The 21,852-nt window shown below is 42.9% G+C and overlaps 1 protein-coding gene across 5 annotated transcripts; it reads left to right on the plus strand.

The window, feature by feature from the left end:
- The first annotated feature begins 127 nt into the window (after nt 1-127).
- smarca4a (SWI/SNF related BAF chromatin remodeling complex subunit ATPase 4a) lies at nt 128-15,364 on the plus strand. Of its 5 annotated transcripts, none has more exons than XM_086288408.1 (34): nt 128-276; nt 1,917-2,179; nt 2,432-2,564; nt 3,191-3,640; nt 5,892-5,990; nt 6,082-6,337; nt 6,682-6,808; nt 6,950-7,123; nt 7,251-7,424; nt 7,562-7,735; nt 7,821-7,871; nt 7,980-8,110; nt 8,254-8,317; nt 8,395-8,507; nt 8,612-8,759; nt 8,892-9,055; nt 9,168-9,234; nt 9,356-9,466; nt 9,565-9,807; nt 9,887-10,000; nt 10,114-10,221; nt 10,312-10,398; nt 10,534-10,580; nt 10,664-10,830; nt 10,912-11,075; nt 11,182-11,448; nt 12,022-12,099; nt 12,194-12,412; nt 12,780-13,042; nt 13,141-13,246; nt 13,374-13,475; nt 13,612-13,744; nt 13,840-13,979; nt 14,669-15,364. In XM_086288408.1, the coding sequence occupies exons 2-34, from the start codon at nt 1,958-1,960 to the stop codon at nt 14,699-14,701; spliced, it is 4,929 nt and encodes a 1,642-aa protein (XP_086144534.1). In that variant the 5' UTR covers nt 128-276; nt 1,917-1,957; the 3' UTR covers nt 14,702-15,364. The 5 variants fall into 5 exon arrangements, with proteins under 5 accessions (XP_086144534.1, XP_086144536.1, XP_086144535.1 ...); XM_086288410.1 differs by lacking the exon at nt 128-276 and adding an exon at nt 333-490; XM_086288409.1 differs by lacking the exon at nt 128-276 and adding an exon at nt 513-744.
- Nucleotides 15,365-21,852: the final 6,488 nt, after the last annotated feature.

A 21,852-nucleotide genomic window follows, 5' to 3' on the forward strand; every position in this document is an offset into this window, starting at 1 on the left:
GTTTGCCTCGTTCACCCATCCCCCATGCCGGCTTCTAGGGCTTTCGTGCCTGCTTGTATCTCAGAGGCTGCACTGAGCATGCGGGAAGTGAGCGAGGAGCCTGCGCAGAGGCGGCGCTGTAGAGCCGCACAGGCCGGTCTCCGCGATACAATCTGCTGAGAGGGGGGGGTGAAGGAAAAAAACCAACTGGGTAGGTCGCTCTTTGTTTCTGGTTAGGAGGAAAACGAAGAGACTTTGCAGCCGGCGACACTTCAAACATCAACTTCCACCACTTGTGTAAGTTCGCTTTAATTTTTCTTTGGGCAGTAAGGGAGTTTTGTGTGCGTTTCACGCTGCTGTTAGAGGATTGTTGAGCTTTCGTGGGGGTTTTTTTCCCTCTTCGTTACAGAAAAGGAGACCGACATTACCGTGCCGCTGCTGTGGCGCGACAGTGTGTAATGAATGAAAATTGTTTTTGGAAATGTGCTAAGAGCAGAGCGCTGAGCCAGGGGTACGGGAGGCGCGTTGGATCAATCAGCTTTGTAGATGAAGGGATGCTCTAACCTTTCACATGTCGCCGCATCTCGGCCACTATCTCGCAAAACAACACGTCTTTTTTGCCCTAATTGGCCTCGGAGAGCATGGCCGGCTAGGCTAACTGAACTAGCTCGCTAACGAGCCAGCCGACAAGTCTTAAATCCGGGTTGTGTTCCTTGTAGAAATACTATTGTTTTAGTGTTATTTTCAGACGGAACCAGCAACCCGGTGAATACCACTACAATTGTGTTGCATTACGAATTGGAGAGAGTTAAAGTTAACATATATAATGTAACGTAAACTTTAAATTCTGCTAGGCCTGGCTAACGTTAGCCAACAATAGCTAGCCTAACTGTTATTGGCTTATAAATGTAAACATTAGACAACTGGACTTTGGCAAAGTTTTTATTATTATGCTGTTCTCCCGTTGATTTAAGAGAGGCTCTGTTTTTTGTTTTTTTGTTTTAACCAAAGGGTTTAATTTGTGTCATAATAGGGCCTCTTCTAGAGGTGTCTCGTAACAGTTTTCTTCCACGAAGTGATGTTCAAGTTAACTAATTGTGCTTTAAAAAAAAAAAAAAAATCCAGACAAAGTTAAATCCCTTGTGTGACACACTTGACCTTTAAAAGTCAGATATTCAGCAAAAAGTATATGAATTATCTAGTTCCTGTCAGCAGCTGCCCATCTGTACACTTCAGCAGAACATCCAGGAGTGGACATTTAAATGCTATAACGGCATAAAAACATCAGTCAGCTGTCTGTAGTTCATGTTTAATGGTACTAAGCACTACGACTTGTGTATTACACCAAGTGGCACATTTGGGGGGGGGGGGGGGAACAGTGACGGTATCACTTTTATTTTAAGTCATTTCACATCTGCAATGAAGCATCCAATATTGAACGGCTTTATAAATATACTATTGTCTTAACACAGAGCAACGTGAAACATGTGAGACTGTGATCAGATGTAAAGATGTAACAATTCAGATAACCAGTTATTCATTTAAGTCAGCAGGCACAATGAAATAATGTGCTCATTTATTCTTGTCTCACCAGTGCTGGTTTAAAATATTCAGTTTGGATTATTGGTCAGATGAAATAAGCATTTGTAAAACATTTTGACATTTGATTTCAGGCCATAACAGGGGAAATTTTTAACTTTTAAAAATGTTATAGAGTTTCTTCATCTTCTTCCTTTTTTCTTTTTTCTTTTTTTCAAAAAAGCACTGAAAGATTTCCATTTAAATTTTTCTATTATTTCATTTAATTTTAAACACAGAAAGTTTGTTGTATTTTTTACTAGTGTCTAGAATTTATTTGAAACACCTTTCCTTTTAAGTAACTAGAGTAACATGCATACATGTGTTTTCTTAATTCTTGTTGTAATGTCTCTTTTAAGGGTACTTCCTGCAGCCACACATTCCCAGTTCCCCCTTAGAGATGTCCACTCCTGACCCCCCTATGGGAGGGACACCTCGCCCTGGTCCCTCCCCAGGCCCAGGGCCATCTCCAGGAGGCATGATGGGGCCAAGTCCAGGTCCCTCACCAGGCTCGGCCCACAGCATGATGGGGCCTAGCCCAGGACCTCCAGGATCTGGACACCCCCATCCTCCACAGGGACCCTCAGGATATCCTCAGGACAACATGCACCAGATGCATAAAGTAAAACAAAAAACGACATTTTGTCAAATAATGCAATCTTCTTGTTGTTAAAACATGCATGTGATTATTTTGAATAGCTTAAACACAGTAATATTTATCATTAGATAAAGTGAGTGGTTGTGGAATCATTTCTGTACTTTACATACTTTACGTGTCTTTCCTGTTAATTGTTTTGTGCAGTGTGTTCCAGTGTCACACTGCACAAACTTCAGTGTTTGTTTCATTTATGATTATTCGGTTTCATTTATGCAGCCAATGGAAGCCATGCATGAGAAGGGAGTGCCCGATGACCCTCGCTATGGCCAGATGAAGGGCATGGGCATGAGACCAGGGGGACACAGTGGGATGGGACCCCCTCCGAGCCCGATGGATCAACATTCCCAAGGTATGTTGTGTCACACAGAAAAGTGCTTCATGGTAATGTGTGTCAGGACTAGAGAAAGGTGAAACCTAAACTAACACCATAGTGTCATGTTGATACGTTTGTGGTAAAGTCTGCATCTTCAGTCCTCTTCTAACTTGAGTTAATGCACACTGAGTGAAGAAAATTTGAACTCACGGAACTTAGTTCTGGCCCTGAAATGCTCTTTGCAAAAGAAACCAGTAATGCAGTTGTGCTGGTATACAATGTGCGTGTGGAAACCCATCCAGCCGGTTTCTCCTCTTGTGTTGCTGTTCATGTAGCAGCAGTAGCAGACAGCGCTGGGCAGGGTGACAGGAGGGGCGGGGTTTAGGGGCTTCCCCTTTCAGACAACAACAAAAGCAGCTGCATCTACAAAACCAGTCAGCAAGCAACAGAGGTTGTTCAGAGGGAGGAATATAGAAGACACCACAGCAGTGTTCGAGTTTATCTATAGTACATGGAGATACAGCCACCTGGTTCTCTTATTATCCTTATTCAACATATTTTTCTTGTTTGTTTGTTTGTTTGTTTTTAATTACAAAAAACCTTCTTTAACACTTCAGAGATAACTTTTTGCCATACCCATTGTGCCTCTGTTCTGTTTGCAGGTTACCCCTCTCCATTAGGAGGCTCGGAGCACGCACCTAGTCCCGTCCCAGCCAACGGCCCTCCTTCTGGTCCCATGATGCCTGGAGGCCCATCTGGCCCGGGAGCAGGCCCTATGGAGGGAAGTGGAGACTCAAATCAGGGTATGGGTCAACCGAATCGTGGTGGTCCCCAAGGGCCAGGGGGCCCCCCTGTTGCAGCAGGTGGTGCAGGTGGACCCACTCCCTTCAACCAGAACCAGCTACACCAACTCAGGGCACAGATTATGGCCTACAAGATGCTGGCACGCAGTCAGCCTCTACCAGAGCACCTGCAGATGGCTGTGCAGGGAAAGAGGCCCATGCCAGGGATGCAGCAACAGCCAATGCCTAATATGCCACCTTCTACAGGGCCCGGAGGTGGCCCGGGTGCTGGGCCGGGACCAGCTCCAGCAAATTACAATAGACAACATGGTGAGTTAGAGGGGGTTTTTTTTACGTTAATTTATTGTACACAAGTTAAGGGAAGTTAAAGGAAAATCTGAACCTTTGATCATGATCAAGGTTATTATAGTTAACTAAAACTAAACTATCCAATCCAAATTATTTATAAAGCACTTTTTAAAGACAAAGCAGCAAAAAATTACACACAAATCAGCAGCAACAACAATAGTAGTAGTAATAATAATAAATAGAAGGTTAGAACATGCCACTCTCGTTCTATGATAAGAGCCAAATAATAAAGATGAGTTGTAAGTAGGGCTGCCACAAACGATTATTTTGATAGTCGACTAGTCACCGATTATTTTTGGAAACTGAGCTGGGCTGCGCTATGAATTCTGGGACAGAGCTACTTCTTCTTCTTCGGGGTTTAACGGCAGCTGGCATCCTTGTACATGCAGTGCTGCCATCTTCTGTTTCAGTCTGTTATTACACTCTTAAATCCTACTACTTATTCCTGCGTCTTTTGTGATCTTACAAAGCTTCAAATGACGCGTCAACTATTAAATCAGTCGTCAACGATTTTGATAGTCGATGTAATCGTGACTAGTCGACTAGTCGTGGCAGCCCTAGTTGTAAGATGTGTTTTAAAAACAGGTAATGAAGGAGCCATGCTAACATGGGCCGGGAGTTGGGGCGTAAAAGGCTCGGTCGCCCCTGGTTTTCAGCCGGGTTTTAGGGACAGCCAGGGGAAACTGGTCCATGGACCTTAGCAAACTTGAGGGAATATATGGAGTTAGAAGCCAAGTATTGTATGTCAAAATATAGAATAAAATCTTTAAATGGATCCTAAACTGAACATTGAGCCATCCCTTGATATCTTTCAGACTCTCCAGTTGTGGTTTAGGAGAGCTGACATTTCTTTTTATAGGCATGTAAAATTGGGTGTCATCTGCATAAAAACAGTAGCCAAGGCCATGTTTTTTTTGTTTTTTTTTTAAAATCAGGCTCATGGGAAGAAGGTAGAGAGAAAAAATGACTGGCCAAGGTTATGTGTTTGGTAGATGAAGGGCCTGAACCTACCTGAACCACTCTACAGCTCTACCTTTGATTCCCACATGGTGTTCTCTTGCTTGTTTTTTTTAAATTACATAACCATATCATTCTTAGTTTTTAAGTGCATCAAAAGCAGCAGCAGTAAAAGATCATTAAGAAATCTTCAAAGTGCAGATTCGGTGCTGTGAACAGTTTTAAAATGAGACCAGGAAGTTTCCAGAATCCTCTGAGAGTCTATGAAAAACTGCAACTGTAAAAATACAGTTTTTGCTAAAACGTTTAGCCGTAAAAGGCAATTTTGAAATCAGTCTAAAGTTAGAGAGAGGCATCCATGTTTGCTTTTTTTAATCAATGGATGAACCACAGATGTCTAAAACAAGTGGGTACAACACCAGAAGTGAGTCTGCTGTTAATGATAGATTGGACATTTGGACCAATAGTCTCCCAGAGCACATTAGTGGGGCAAGATGCTGGTTTGATCTGAGTGACAATTTTCTTCAACTGGGGAAGAGACACAGGTTCAAACTGGTAAAAAGCAGTGTAATTTAAGTGATCTAGGTAGCTCTGTTTTGGAAGTTCAGTTAACGCTAGAACTGTGCTTTGGAGTTTGTACATGTTTTGTCTCTAGGGGCCACCATAAATATTTATATATAAACATACATAAAGAAAACCACGTTTTTTTTACATTACTAATTCCTTTTGTGCATAATTTTATATTGTTGTTGATAATTAATTAATTAAAGCAAAAAAACCAACCTGAACAGCCGGTTGGGAGCCGAAAGAGCCGGTTCTCTAAAAAGAGCCAGAAATCCCATCACTACTGTGAATCAACTGCTTTCAAAAAGCTCTGGTTATATTTTACTATCTGTACTAATTTTCCCAAATCTTGCTCCTGACATATGCCATAAATAATTATCAAACATTAAAATTAGCACTGAAAGTAAATAAAAACTAAATATTTTCAAACAATAAAAACTAAACTGAAATGAGCAAATTCGCTCTAGAAACTAACTGAAACTAAACTGGATTAAAAACAAAGTTGAAACGAAGTAAAAATCAAACCTAATAATAACTAATAAAAAAAATAAATACAAAACTATAATAACCCTGCTCTTGATCCCATGATAATAATAATGCATCTATCTAAATGGCAGGAGAGATTGCACAATGTTCAGCATTTACAAATTATGTCAAAAAACAGATTAATATTATTCTGTTTTTGTTTTAGGTATGGTAGGTCCCAATATAGCTCCTCCTGGACCTGCAGGAGTTCCTCCAGGTATGCAAGGCCAGCCTACGAATGGACCTCCCAAATCATGGCCTGAAGGTAAACCCAGGTTAAGCACCAACTTCACACATGTGTATTTTGTTCATACCTACAATTAAAAATAATCTTTCCTAAATTTCTCTTTTTTTAGGACCAATGGTGAACGCTGCTGCCCCTTCCAACCCTCCCCAGAAGTTAATTCCACCCCAGCCCACAGGCCGACCTTCTCCTGCTCCTCCCTCAGTGCCTCCAGCAGCCTCCCCTGTTATGCCCCCTCAGACACAGTCGCCAGGACAGCCTGCACAGCCCCCTCCCATGATGCTACACCAGAAGCAGAATCGCATAACCCCCATCCAAAAACCTCGTGGGCTTGATCCAGTGGAGATCCTCCAGGAGAGAGAGTACAGGTGAGGAAAGGGAAACGACGTGGAATGGCAAACAATACTGAGCTACACAGCAAATATTTTGTCCTTGAACACGAATGATGAAAATTGTCAGGAGCCCATTTCTTGCTCCCTCTAATATGACAATTTATGTTTGGTGAGTGGACAGCATAAAAGTATTGGCATTATAGTAAGATTAAAAAAATCTGAGAAACTAGATGTTTCCAGTTTGAATAGGAAATTAAATCCCTGAACTGATGACACACAGCCATCCATCACTTTGAGGGTTCTTCTACTTTTGTATGGAGGGAGAAAAATAATGGTTTCAACTTTAATCTTTGTAATATTTCTATTTTTAAAATTTTCAGGCTTCAGGCTCGTATTTCTCACCGTATACAGGAGCTTGAGAACCTGCCTGGCTCTCTAGCTGGTGATCTACGCACCAAAGCCACCATCGAGCTTAAGGCCCTTAGGCTGCTTAACTTCCAGAGACAGGTAGATAAACGTATCTGCTGCTACCTGCAAATGTGTTTATAATCCAGACAACTGAACTCTGCATATTTAATCAGCTTTCTCTTCTCTTCTTTACTTTTCCCAGTGAAAAACTTATATTGTCTTCCTTTTCTGTGCTTGTAGTTGCGCCAGGAGGTTGTTGTTTGCATGCGTCGTGACACTGCTTTGGAAACTGCCCTTAATGCTAAGGCCTATAAACGCAGCAAACGGCAGTCTCTACGTGAGGCTCGTATCACTGAGAAGCTGGAGAAACAGCAGAAGATTGAACAAGAGCGCAAACGGCGCCAGAAACACCAGGTACAGACGATTTCTAAAAGATCTTAAGGCGTCTAATTGGATGTTTTATATTGTGATATTTGTTAAAACAAACAAGATGAGGTGTAGTTAATGTAAAGAGTCTAATTTAATCATTTGTTTTTCAAAGGAATACCTCAACAGCATCCTGCAGCATGCCAAGGACTTTAAGGAGTATCACCGCTCCATCACAGCAAAGATCCAGAAGGCCACCAAAGCTGTCGCCACCTATCATGCCAACACTGAGCGCGAGCAGAAGAAAGAGAATGAACGCATTGAAAAAGAGAGGATGCGAAGGCTGATGGTGAGACTTTCTCAGTCTGTCAAAATGAGTCTGTATCTGCCAGAAGGAGCACAGTCTCTGAAATGAATGATAGGAATTATATTTGAAGTTTATTTGTGTCACAAACTGATCTGACCTCTGTGCGAATCTCCTCCCAGGCTGAAGATGAAGAAGGTTATCGTAAACTTATCGACCAGAAGAAAGACAAGCGCCTGGCGTACCTGCTACAGCAGACAGACGAGTACGTGGCCAACCTCACTGAGTTGGTGCGCGCGCACAAGGCTGCACAAGCACTCAAAGAGAAGAAAAAGAAGAAGAAGAAGAAAAAGAAGGTACATGAATTAAATATAGAAGAGTGATGTAAAATTTCATCCACGTAAAGAGAAAAAAAAAACTAAAATTATTTGATGCTTTCAGAAGCCCGAGGCTCCAGAGGGAGCTGCTCCTGCTCTGGGACCTGACGGAGAGGTGAGTGTCAAACAGTAAAATCACTTTAAGGGAACTCTACCATAGAGATCACGCCCATTTTTAATGTGTATCTTTTGTTGTTTTGGTTTCCCTCCTTTCCTCTCCCAGCCTTTAGATGAGACTAGTCAAATGAGTGACCTGCCAGTCAAGGTCATCCATGTAGACAGTGGAAAGATCCTGACGGGTGTGGAAGCACCCAAGGCCGGGCAGCTGGAAGCCTGGCTTGAAATGAACCCAGGGTAAGCGTCAAGTCTGTCTTGATTTCTGTAGAAATGATTTAAATTCAGTGTCTGGAATATCTGTGCAAAAGCCGTGTTTCATCCTCCAGCAAAACAACAAGGCACTCGCTTATCTCTTTTTCTATCCTTATGTTCCTTTTCAGATACGAAGTAGCGCCACGCTCCGACAGTGAAGGCAGCGGTTCAGAAGAGGAAGATGAGGAGGAGGTATGTAATGCAGCTTCAGATTGTGTTTGTGGTGATGGAGCAGCTTTTTGACATCCCGTTTTGTTTTGTATCGTCAGGAGGAAGAGGACGACCAGCCTCAGACGTCTTCAGCTCCAACAGAAGAGAAGAAGAAGATCCCCGACCCCGACAGTGAAGATGTATCAGAAGTGGATGTCCTGCACATCATTGAGTAAGACAGTTGTTGTACTTTATAATTATCCTCTGTTTATAACTGGTTGGGTAATTATAATATTATGAAATTTACATGAATCATGTCTTTTCTGCTTCCATCAGACACGCCAAGCAGGATGTAGACGACGAGTACGGCAGTGCAAGTTTCAACCGCGGCCTGCAGTCCTACTATGCAGTGGCTCACGCTGTCACTGAGAAAGTGGATAAACAGTCCTCACTGCTGGTCAATGGGCAGCTCAAGCAATACCAGGTAGCCCATCAGGACACAGAAAAGAGCAGCATAACATTAGCATTGTTGGATTAGATTTTAATGGTGGATTATATAAATAAATGTTGGATAATCTGAGTAAACTGAATCTTATTTGAACCATTTACTGTTCAGATCAAAGGTCTGGAGTGGCTGGTGTCACTTTACAACAACAACTTGAATGGCATCCTGGCTGATGAGATGGGTCTAGGCAAAACGATCCAGACTATCGCCCTCATCACTTACCTCATGGAGTACAAGCGCATCAATGGGCCCTTCCTCATCATCGTACCTCTCTCGTAAGTGTGAACGTGTCTCCTCGGTTCCCTGTTGAAAGCATCGGCTTAAAAATGACAAATGCACGTAGAAAAGGCTGCTTTTCCTCAATCAGAGCTGTTCTTTTGTTTACAGAACTTTATCAAACTGGGTGTATGAGTTTGATAAGTGGGCACCGTCTGTTGTGAAGGTTTCCTACAAGGTCAGTGATGTTGCATTAGTACTTCAGTCACGCTTTGCTCGCAACATGACGAAAACACTTTATACCAAAGACCATTTTTAATTCAGTTATTCGGTTTACTTAATATCTGTTTATCTTTCAGGGGTCTCCAGCTGCTCGACGTTCATTCGTTCCAATTTTACGTAGCGGAAAGTTCAACGTGCTGCTGACCACATATGAGTACATTATTAAGGATAAGCAGGTGTTAGCAAAGGTAAGACAGTCCTGTCACGTCTTCTTCCAGATCTAAAGCTTGCCTTTTAAATGGTAGTCAAAAGCACGCTGAATAAATGCCATATCTTCTTCACAAAGATCCGCTGGAAGTACATGATTGTGGATGAAGGCCATCGTATGAAGAACCATCACTGTAAGCTGACCCAAGTCTTGAACACACACTACTTGGCGCCACGACGTTTGCTGCTCACAGGAACTCCGCTGCAGAACAAGCTCCCCGAGCTCTGGGCCCTGCTCAATTTCCTCTTGCCCACGATCTTCAAGAGCTGCAGCACCTTCGAACAGTGGTTCAACGCCCCGTTCGCCATGACTGGAGAGAAGGTGCGTTTACAGTCTGGTCGGGATTGTTGGAAATAGTTGTGGAGACTTTCTTATCAGCGTTCTTCTCTCATGTTTCAAGGTTGACCTAAATGAAGAAGAGACCATCCTGATCATTCGACGTTTACACAAGGTGCTCCGACCTTTCTTGCTGCGGCGACTCAAGAAAGAAGTCGAGGCGCAGCTGCCAGAGAAGGTCAGTGTGCACAGCTTCTGCCAAAACATATTCAACACTGAAATATTTCTGCTCAGAACAGGTCAAAAAATTTAGTTGCCCTGCTGAGATTTCCCCTTGTTGTTGTTCTACAGGTGGAGTATGTCATAAAGTGCGACATGTCAGCTCTGCAGAGGGTTCTGTACAGACACATGCAGGCCAAGGGAGTCTTGCTCACAGACGGTTCAGAAAAAGACAAGAAGGTGAGCTGATGTCTCAAACTCGGTTCTTTTGTGGTCATTTAAAGAAAATTTGAAATAATAGACGCCTAATGTATCCTCCTCATTTTACAGGGTAAAGGTGGCACGAAGACCCTGATGAACACTATCATGCAGCTGAGGAAGATATGCAATCACCCCTTCATGTTCCAGCACATTGAGGTACCAGACACAAACACCACCATTTAAATCATGATACCAGTAAATCTTTTTAAAAGACAGTAGAACAGATGTTTTAAAGCTGAAATACAAAAACAACATATGATATTAATCATTTTTACTTGTTTGCTTTTACAGGAGTCCTTCTCGGAGCATCTCGGTTATTCTGGTGGAATCATCACGGGGTACGTAAAGCTAAAAACTGTGTCTGTGGATAAATGTTAGGTGCTCGGTCAGTGTCACTCATATTCTCCTTTTCCCTGTCCAGCCCTGACCTGTATCGTGCCTCTGGAAAGTTTGAGCTGCTGGATCGTATCCTGCCCAAGCTGAGGGCCACCAACCACAAAGTGCTGCTCTTCTGTCAAATGACCTCACTCATGACCATCATGGAGGACTATTTTGCGTACCGCAATTTCAAGTACCTGCGTCTGGATGGTGAGAACCTTTTGGCTGTTAACTATAAGAGAGTCATATTGAACTACTGGGAGTCACTAACAAAGCGTGATGTTTTCTTAGGTACCACCAAAGCAGAGGATCGTGGCATGCTGCTGAAGACGTTCAACGACCCTGCCTCTGAGTACTTTGTGTTCTTGCTCAGCACCAGGGCTGGAGGTCTGGGCCTGAACCTGCAATCTGCTGATACTGTCATCATTTTTGACAGTGACTGGAACCCGCATCAGGTACTTTATGTGCACAAAGAAGTTCAGGAAATGGCCTGTTTGTTGTGAACATGTTTGCTTTCTGCACAGCGATTCCACCTAAACTGTCTGTGCGCGCTCCCTACAGGACTTGCAGGCCCAGGATAGAGCGCACCGTATCGGTCAGCAAAACGAGGTGCGCGTGCTGCGCCTCTGCACCGTCAACAGCGTGGAGGAAAAGATCCTGGCAGCAGCCAAGTACAAGCTGAACGTGGACCAGAAGGTCATCCAGGCCGGCATGTTCGACCAGAAGTCTTCAGGCTATGAACGTCGGGCCTTCTTACAGGCTATTCTGGAGCACGAGGAGCAGGACGAGGTCGGGGCTCGAGGAGGCTGCCGCACTAGGGGGGCGTGGGTGGGTGTGATCTAAACCTGTTCCCACATCGCCCACCCGCCCACGTCCGCCTGTGCGCTGCCCCACCTCTTCATTCTCTCCCTTTCCCCCCCTTCTCCTCTTTCTGTCTCTTTTCCTTATTTTCCCCTCTTTTCTCAGGATTTGTGAGCTTTCATCAATCCAGACTTCTCCCTTTCTCCCCTATGTATTTCTGCTTCTGCACAAACCTTTGATGGTTAATATGATACTTTATCCTTCACTCTAACATAAAAGCTTTTCCCGTTTTATATTTTCTTTCCTTTTCCCCTCTTTATGGCTTTAAACTCTTTCATGCAAAGTTAAGGATTTGTTTACCTTTACTTTTAGTATCAGTTTCATTTGCACAGCGTTAGTCATCTAGTGCATCCTGTAACTGCAAGTGATATTTAGAGTGTCTACGTAAAGCATAGTAATGTTCAATGAATTGCTAGTAATTCATATTGCTGCTTGGCTTTCCATTTGTGCTTGAGAGTCATTAGTTCAGAGACTTGGGTCTGAGGTGCCACAAATCTGCAGTCAGCCATCGCTCATTCAGCCCGTCTCATTTATCTGCAGGAGGAAGACGAAGTGCCTGATGATGAGACCGTCAATCAGATGATCGCGAGGAGCGAAGAGGAGTTTGAACAGTTCATGGTTTGTCTTGGTTTCATGTCAGTTATTAGACACTTTAAAATTTTTTGAATCTGACTCTAATCGCACTGTTTTTTTGTTTTGTTTTTCATTTCAGCGTATGGATCTAGACAGACGCCGCGAGGAGGCCCGTAACCCTAAGAGGAAACCCCGTCTGATGGAGGAGGACGACCTGCCCGGCTGGATTTTGAAAGACGACGCTGAGGTTGAGAGGCTAACCTGCGAGGAGGAGGAGGAGAAGATGTTTGGCAGAGGGTCGCGCCAGCGCAAGGAGGTGGACTACAGCGACTCGCTCACAGAGAAGCAGTGGCTCAAGGTGGGATGAGTCCCAAATAGTGACAGCTGAATCGATATTAGGTCTTTTTCACTAGTTCAGCCTCTACTCGGTTTCGGTCATTTTTCATTACAGTAGAGTTCCACCTAATGTGCGTAGGGTTGCTATAGCAATGCCTCTGAAAGTCTGTGATGTCATTTGTATGCGACACAAACAGTACACATCAATAGAGCACATTGAGGCTACAGTCTATGGCTTATTGTTGGTTTTTGTGTAGCCATTTCTCTCGTTGCCGGGTTTTAAAAATGCCAGTTCTGGCTTTCGTAAAAGAGTCGCTCTTACAACTCGTGGACCTACAACTCACGTGTTTCTATTAAATGAGTTTTCAACTGTATTCCTCTTTGAACAGGCCATAGAAGAAGGCAATCTAGAGGACATTGAAGAGGAAGTGCGTCACAAGAAGACGACCAGAAAGCGCAAGAGAGACCGTGATCACGACGGTGGCCCGGCCACACCCAGCTCCAGCAGCGGCCGCGGGCGGGACAAGGACGACGATGGAAAGAAAGCAAAGAAACGGGGTCGCCCACCTGCTGAGAAGCTCTCTCCTAACCCTCCATCTCTCACTAAGAAAATGAGGAAGATTGTTGACGCTGTCATCAAATACAAGGACGGGTGAGGAGACCGCTCTTCTGAAGAGCGCAGGATTAGCAGAAGGGGTGAAAATTTAGTTTGATTGCGTTTTTAACTAACTTGTCTCCTCGTCTTTGCAGAAATGGCCGACAACTGAGCGAAGTCTTCATCCAGCTCCCATCTCGCAAAGAGCTTCCCGAGTATTATGAGCTCATCCGCAAACCAGTGGACTTCAGAAAGATCAAGGTGAGGATCAAAAATTACCTCATCAATGGTTTTTTTTAAATATATATATGTATTTCTTTTTTAGATTCCAACTTATTAAATCCTGCATATCTGACTGCTGCCTGTTGTTTCTCTCTCCGTGCATCAGGAGCGGATCCGCAGCCACAAATACCGCAGCCTGAACGACCTGGAGAAGGATGTGATGCTGCTGTGTCAGAACGCCCAGACTTTCAACCTGGAGGGCTCTTTGGTGAGTGATGCTAGCAGCACACGCTCACCAGTGTTTGATATATTCAACTCATTTAACTTACAAGTTTTCCTATTTTAGAAGCTAACTTTGTTTCTCTCTTTAACCATTTATTTATTTATTTACTTGTTTTTTTTAGATCTACGAGGACTCCATTGTGCTCCAGTCCGTCTTCACCAGCGTGAGACAGAAGATCGAGAAGGAGGATGAAAGCGAGGGAGAAGAAAGCGAGGAGGAAGAGGAGGAGGTGGATGAAGGCTCGGAGTCTGAATGTGAGTATCGGAGGGGCACGGTAGCTTTTATAGCATCAGCGGGCGGTGAGGCTCACTCAGCATTATTTTGTTTGCAATCTTTGATCCCTCATCAGGTCGTTCAGTGAAGGTCAAGATTAAACTGGGCCGGAAAGAGAAGGGGGAGAGAGGAGGGAAAGGACAACGGCGGCGGGGCCGCGGAGCCCGGGCTAAACCCGTGGTAAGCGACGACGACAGCGAGGAGGAACAGGAAGAGGTGAGAGCAGAACAGGAGAACGAACACACACACCAAAGCTTGAATCTTCTGCATTCATGTTAATGTATTTAAATGACAGATTTTCCCGTCACAACGACAGAGCTTTGAGTTCCCTTTTAGAACCTGTTGGAAAGAATGAGCAGAAGAACGGTTCTGCATTCACTCTCTCAGATGTTTTCCTGTTTTAAATCATTAAAACAAATCCTTTTGTGACACACAAGTATTTGACACAGGGGCTTTGTTTTAATGAATATATTTTACATTTGAATTTCAGTTACACAAGATTTGTTTTTAAAGATATAATCTGGATTATAAAACGCAGCCAAACTGACCATGATTCAAATTCTTGATACTATTGAGCAGCTATTCTCTAACAACTTCTCATAATCATACATTTTGTGATGGTAAATAATGTTTTCTTGTTCATTTTACAAACTTAAAATACCAAAATCAAATACATTGATCATCATGATGATTGCCACATCTTTAGTCTGGTGTGCTGGTAATGGAGATTCCCTTCAGACAGTTCACAACAACCCAGTCATTCTATTCTAGGTCTGAGCTGGGATCATTTCCACGCCACTCGTGTTTTGTGGTGTTTGCGGTACTTTTGATGGGCACTCTGTGCTTGTGTAGTCTCAAGGTCTTGTTGAATAGTGAAAGTAAATCTTTGTTTCCGTTTCCTTCAGGAGCGTTCAGCCAGTGGCAGCGAGGAAGACTGAAGTGATCCGCCTCCTGATTGGAACAACGACCCACTGAGCCCTTGACTGGACTTTATATATTTTACTTAGATACTGCAGATTGAGTGGACAGGCCTAGTTTTACCTAGATGAGCTGATTTTTAGTGAGACAACTGTATTCTCATTAAAGCATACCATTAATTAAAAAACATAATAAAAAAAACTAAAATATGAAAGCTATGAACCCTCCACTTCCATATTTAAACCATTTTCCCATTATGAATAGTAGTGTGTCTCTTTGCCCTTGTTTTTCTCTTTTCTGTAAGTGGGAAAAATGACAGAGCCTGAATTATTATAGACTGACGGCCATAAAGACAGCAAACTGTTTTTTAAGTGGTATTAATTTTGTCGTCTTTTACTTTTTGGGACAAGAGCGTACGTGTGAACCAGGACTCGCTGCGTTCTTTAAAAGCCCTTTTTGAATGCATGTCGTGCGTGTCTGTTGAAATGCACCTGGATGTGTCTTCATTATTATCTGTGTTTAATTTAAGACTACAAGCAGGATCACGGTACACCCCCCCCCCCGCCCTGCAGACCCTTCCTGTCAGGCTGTTTGTATTGGGGGAGGGAGGGATTGGACCATTTTTCTCGTGTCTGTGGCACTGGATTCCAAAAAAAGTACAATAAAGGCATCTCATAATTATTCATTGTTGTCGACTGTTTCAAATACACGCTTAGCCTACAACCAAGTGTTATCAAGCCTGGCTGTCTGAGTGTATTTATACACTGGGACGGTTAACCACAAAATCAAACACATTTATTAGTTCCCATTTCTTAAAAGCATGACTTTCAGATACAGTTCATGTGTTGTAGATATTTTTTCATCAATAGCTTCACTATGCGTCTATTTATAATCTATTCAGTAATAGATTTTTGGTATCATCCTATTGGTGCAAACAGGTTGCTATCAACAAAGTGCCCAGACATACCATTTAAAATGTGTTTGTTTTTTGTTTTTTTGAGTTCATATTTAATGCTTGAAGTGGTTTAAACAACAAAGGTGTTCCTTTGAAATGATCGGGTACGAGGACGGGACTGAAAACGAGTGAAAAAGCAGCCAATGTCCAAAGAACTTTGAAAGAGCTTCAGAAAGCTGGAGAACTTTTCTCAACAGATTTGGCTCCTTGGAAGCAAAATATTTGAAAGTGACAGGAGACTCAAGACTTTTGGGCGGTGTTATAGAAATTCAGATAGAAATATTAAATTATGATGTTAAAGCAAGGGGTGGATGGATAGGAATAGTGGAATAGTATTAAGTCGTGCACTCTGTCACTTCACAGTAAAAGGTTTCCTGGTTCAGATTCCACTAGGGGGCTTTTCTGTGTGGACTTTGCATGTTCTCTTTGTGCCTGGTACTGTGGTTTCATCTCACTGTCCAAACTCTAAATCAGCCATAGGTGTGAATCTTTCTATGTACACTCAACAAAAATATAAACGCAACACCTTTGTTACTGCTCCCATTCCCCATGGGATGGACGTAGAGACCTAAAATTCATTCCAGATACACAATATAACCATCCCTCCCAAACAGTGGTCACAAATCAGTCCAAATGTGTGGTAGTGGGCACATCTGCCATATTGAGATAATCCATCCCACCTCACAGGTGTGCCACATCAGGATGCTGATCTGACATCATGAGTAGTGCACAGGTGTACCTCAGACTGCCCACAACAAAAGGCCACCCTGGAATGTGCAGTTTTTTGCGCTATTGGGGGTCTGGGGACCCAGAACCGGTCAGTATCTGGTGTGACCACCATTTGCCTCATGCAGTGCAACACATCGTCGCATGGAGTCTATCAGATTGTCAATTGTGGCCTGTGGAATGTTGGTCCACTCCACTTCAATGGCTGTGCGAGGTTGTTGGATATTCGTGGGAACTGGTACACGCTGTCGTATACGCCGGTCAAGCACATCCCGAACATGCTCAATGGGTGACATGTCCGGTGAGTATGCTGGCCATGCAAGAACTGGGACATTCTCAGCTGCCATCTGCCCTGAACAATGTGAACCATGATTCATCCGTGAAGCGCACACCTCTCCAACGTGCCAGACGCCATCGAATGTGAGCATTTGCCCACACAAGTCTGTTACGGCGACGAGCTGGAGTCAGGTCAAGACCCCGATGAGGACGACGGGCATGCAGTTGAGCGTCCCTGAGACGATTTCTGACAGTTTGTGCAGAAATTGTTTGGTTGTGCAAACCAATTGTTCCAGCAGCTGTCTGGGTGGCTGGTCTCAGACGATCTTGGAGGTGAACCTGCTGGATGTGGAGGTCCTGGGATGGTGTGGTTACACGAGGTCTGCGGTTGTGAGGCCGGTTGGATGTGCTGCCATATTCTCTGAAACGCCTGTGGAGACGGCTTATGGTTGAGAAATGAACATTCAATGCACGGGCGACAGATCTGGTTGACATTCCTGCTGTCAGCATGCCAATTGCACGCTCCCTCATTGCTTGTGGCATCTGTGGCATTTTGCTGTGAGACAAAACTGCACATTCCAGGGTGGCCTTTTGTTGTGGGCAGTCTGAGGTACACCTGTGCACTACTCATGATGTCAGATCAGCATCCTGATGTGGCACACCTGTGAGGTGGGATGGATTATCTCAATATGGCAGATGTGCCCACTACCACACATTTGGACTGATTTGTGACCACTGTTTGGGAGGGATGGTTATATTGTGTATCTGGAATGAATTTTAGGTCTCTACGTCCATCCCATGGGGAATGGGAGCAAAAACAAAAGTGTTGCGTTTATATTTTTGTTCAGTGTATGTCTCTGCCTTTTGCTTTCTCATAGCTGGGACAGGCCCAAGCTGCCAACTGCCCTAAACTGGACAAGCAAGTAAGAAAATTGATAGATTACATATAAAATACAATATTTCAAAGTCAGCAAAGCACAAACAGAATCAGAAGTTGCTTATTAAATCCAGTAAATGCAGTTTGTGTGTGGAATTTATATTTGAAGTTATTGTAAAATCTTCTGAAAATATATTCAGAAATTAAAATGTTTAATTCAGTGTCAGCTCCCCTCCCTGCTGCCAGTGTGTTATATCATTTACTGTAGGCAAAAAAAACAAAACCATTAGTTTTCTACTTCCTGTCAGTGCTCGAGATTACCAGTGTTGCATTAAAAATGTGCCTGACGTCTTTTAGCAACATATAGATAGATCTAAATGTTTATTGTGTCTTTTTGTCATTGTTACAAAACAATATTAATCTGAGGTGTAGCACAGATTTCAGGGACCCTAATAGAGACTGTCTCTGTGAGCACAGTTTGAAATCTCCCCACACATACTCACCATACGAAGTCTACAATTAGTATCAAGCTTAACAGTGTTATTTTCTTTGTGTATAAAATGAAATTCTTACACAAAGAAAATTTCCCCTGAACAAAGACATTCAGTTGCATCCAGAGAACAAGGCGTCACTAGAAACATGACTTGCAGAAACAGAATAAGCTTTCATGACATTTTGAACTTTTACAGCATCGGATTTTTGAGTCATTACTGGAAGTATCTGCAGTATATAACATGTTTGTTAGCAACTAAAACAATATGGCAGTAAGTACCCTATTAAGTAAGCAAGTGCTGTTTAATTCTAAAAAAATAATTTAACACTGATGTTTTCATTCAGTGCTCATCGGTTGGTTGGTGAGGTCTTGATGCTTGGGGTGGTGGTGTCACTGTTCATGCAGGATTGATCTTCTCTAACATTGCATGTAGTGAACAAAACAACGTCTTCTTCTTGTTTTTTAAGATTCTGTAATACATTACAGAATCGGTCTTCCTGCCGATGCAGCTCCAGTTGTGTGAGCTCTCTTTCATTGTTCTCTGTTTAAGGGGATTGAGTATAATCTGCATGCCATATAGACAGGCTTGATGTTATCTGAAAAAACGCACAGCAGACTTGAGGTTCCCTTTTGTGGCTGTGGTGCTGCCAGCTGCCAAGAGGCACCCTTAACGTCTTTCATGAGACCCTCAGCCAGGTGTCAGGCAAAAGCTCCCGCTTTGATTGGCTGACACAGCTTCCAGTTCAGTTTCAGTTCTTCCTTCTGCTCCTCAAGATGCTTTAAGGAGTTGAAGGAATACTTTTGAATTTGCCTCCTTGCACGACAACGTGAACGTGTGCTCCACCGTCTCATTTTCACAGACCTGTGTCTCTTGGAGCCAAGGTTAGGAACAGTTTATCTCGGAGTTTAGAAATTTCCGCCAGGACACAGTGAACAGTTGAAGCTTTTTCTCTCTGGGTTCAGACTCTGACATTCTTGAAGGAGTGAATCTTCAATTAAAGACAGGCTCAAAGTATTAGTGCCAACAACCTGTAAACTAAAGAAGGAAGACCATCGGAATACCGTTAATTCTAAAAAGATCAACAAGAAAGAAAGTTACAAAAAAATACCAGAACCTAAAAAACAGATCTAACAACATACAATGTGTTTATTAGCAGGATCCCACAGAAAAGTCTTTTCTTAGAAGAGTGCTGGCAGATCAACCTCACCAAGGAGAGGCCATGAAGCAGCTCCTCACAGGAAGAAAGAAATGGCAGGAAACATGGTTCTAGTAAAAATGTATCATTTGACTTACTTAATAATACCACAGTAACCTCTTAAATCTCTGTGTTCTCCTCACATCATGTCTGTTATGTGATGGAAAAAACAGGAGATTGAGGGAAACTACAGATAAGAGAGATTCAGGAGAAGGTGCAGACACAAGAGGGAGACAACCCAACCACAGAAATACATTAAAACACATAGAGTATGTGCTCAGAGACACACAATATGTGTGGTACACTTGTACAGGACTCTGTCTACTGTCAGACCAGGGAGAAGAGGAGCAAGGAGACCATGGCTTCAAAAATGAGGAATATGATCTCACCCAAACAGACAAATCCTATTCCTCGTGGATCTGCAAAATATAGAATTTAAATGAGATATTTGAGAAATGTATTTGAGATATTTGTACCCTCATCCCTCCAATAACTAATACAGCTTTGTATAATTTTGCATGAATAAAGTAATAAACATTTACAGTGCACCTGTGTCCAGGGCTGTTCACTCACTGCTGTATACAAATGTGAGCACATTTATGCAACGAGCCTTGTTCACATGTATGTTTTACTATGTGAAAAATACACCAATACACCTGTTATTCATACGAGGATTATTGTATACATTTCTTAATCTAATAAACAAATCAGTAAAAGTGAAAAAAGTAGGGAGCAGCAGACACAGACCACATTCATTCATTTATTAATTCATCTGTTAGTTAAGCATTACTAATCATATGATATTATTTCCTCTTACTGCGCCCAGGGGCATTTGTGCTTTTGCTGCGATGTTTTGATTTGGTTAGCATGTTGGGGCGATGTCCCAGCCATAGACTGCAAATGACAGAAGGATGTAGCCCTTGTAATATCCCCCTTTGGTTTGTGCAGTCCTGTTTTGAAGCTTTAAGTTCAGCATTCTGTTTGCCTCCATGCTGGTTTTCTGAAATGCCACAAGTGGAGTTGATCTGACTGAGAAAACCGCCAGTTGACATGGTGGTGACTTTCCACTCATAAGATAAATTGTACTCAGCTTTGAGTGCTCCTAGCTGACACGAGTGGCACCGGGTGTGGTCTTCTGCTGCTGTGGCCCATCTGCTTCATGGTTCAGCATGTTGTTCATTCAAAGATGCTCTTCTGCACATCTTGCTTGTAACGACTGTAATTACTTTTACCCATCTGGATATTTTCCTCTGACTTTTGGCTTTCTCTCCCAGCGAGCTGCTGCTCGCTGAATGTTTTGTCTTTTTCAGACCATCCTCTATAAACCCCATAGATGGTCATGTGGTCATCTCAGTAGTTTCTGAAATATTCATACCAGCCCATCTGGCACCAACAACTGTGTCACATTCAAATCCACCTAAATCCCCTGTCTTTCCCTTTCTGATCCTCAGTTTGATGCAAAACATCTTGACCATGTCTGCATGCCTAAATGCATTGAGCTGCTGCCTTGTGATTGGCTAATTCGATATTTGCATTAAGAGCAGCTGGTCAGGTGTAAAAAAGTTGCTCCCGGCTGGCCGCTAGCAAGACTGAAGGTTTCACACACTTATGTACTCTCTTTTGTGGTTGCTATTTCCTTTTTGCAGTTCCCCTGTAAATATTGTCTGTTGAGATGTATTTGTATCACTCACTTCCTGTACTTCCTGTACTACAGGATATTTTAGCTTGTAGTTACTTATCTTATTTTCAGGAGAAATGTATCTTCTGCCAAGAAAGTAGTTATTGTGCACTACTGATCCATGGAGCCACACCCAGCCATAACAACATTTTAAAAAAATTCCAGTAATGTGTCCTCGCTCTGGCAGCAGTTCCACTGGTGTAGCTGAACACACAAAACTGTTTCTGAAATAGTTAATACAGCTAAAAGCTGTGACTTCTCTATTGTCCCACTGTGGTGTCAGAGCAAAGGTGAAGCCGAAAACTTGCTTCATCTGGAAGAACCAGATTTAAGGAAAGTAAAAGTAAAAAAGGGGGGTTGGAGATGAAAATTTGGTTAGTTTTTAGGGAGAAACGACGATTGAGAAAAGGGTTGTGGAGACAAGAAGAACCAGAAATTGTTGACAGAAGGTCGGGAGGTTGGGATTATGCATAACGAAAGAAAAAGAAGGCAAATCTGTGCTGGCGAAAGGCCATGTGTGTTTTTGCTAGTAAAAAAAGAGAAAGAAAAAAATGCCAGTTAGCATAACTTACTGACATAGTTTCAGCGATAGGGTGTGACACAAGCAGAGGATGGGGGTAACTGCTGTTTGTAGCCGCTCATCCAAGGAAGTTAACAAAGGTCTGAAAACAATGCAATTAAATGCAGGGTTAAAGGTGTGCAGGCTCAGTCTGAAGGACTGGGCAGAAAATGTTTAGTACAGGACGCTTGTGCTTAATAAACTACGACACTACGTGGTTTTATGTTATTGTCATAATTTTCCATTTTCCACCATTAGCGTGTGTGTGTGAGAGGTCCTGAAAGATCCTGTTCTTGTGACTCACAAACTGAGATTAATACCAGTTTGTTCCCACAGTGTCGCACACGGTTTCCCCCAGGCTTTAAATATTACATGTCCAATATTATATTACATGTCCACCAACAAACTTGA

This window comes from Aulonocara sp. 'chitande type north' Nkhata Bay, linkage group LG4, assembly GCF_057382095.1.
Source record: "Aulonocara sp. 'chitande type north' Nkhata Bay isolate Kocher_YH1m ecotype deep benthic linkage group LG4, A_spYH_male_GT1.1, whole genome shotgun sequence".
Taxonomy (NCBI): Eukaryota; Metazoa; Chordata; class Actinopteri; order Cichliformes; family Cichlidae; genus Aulonocara; species Aulonocara sp. 'chitande type north' Nkhata Bay.

Excerpts from the sequence above, each read along its gene's own strand:
- smarca4a (XM_086288406.1), top strand. Across the intron at positions 13,476-13,611 it reads TCAACCTGGAGGGCTCTTTG|ATCTACGAGGACTCCATTGT; the intron begins GTGAGTGATGCT and ends TGTTTTTTTTAG. Across the intron at positions 13,980-14,668 it reads GCGAGGAGGAACAGGAAGAG|GAGCGTTCAGCCAGTGGCAG; the intron begins GTGAGAGCAGAA and ends CGTTTCCTTCAG.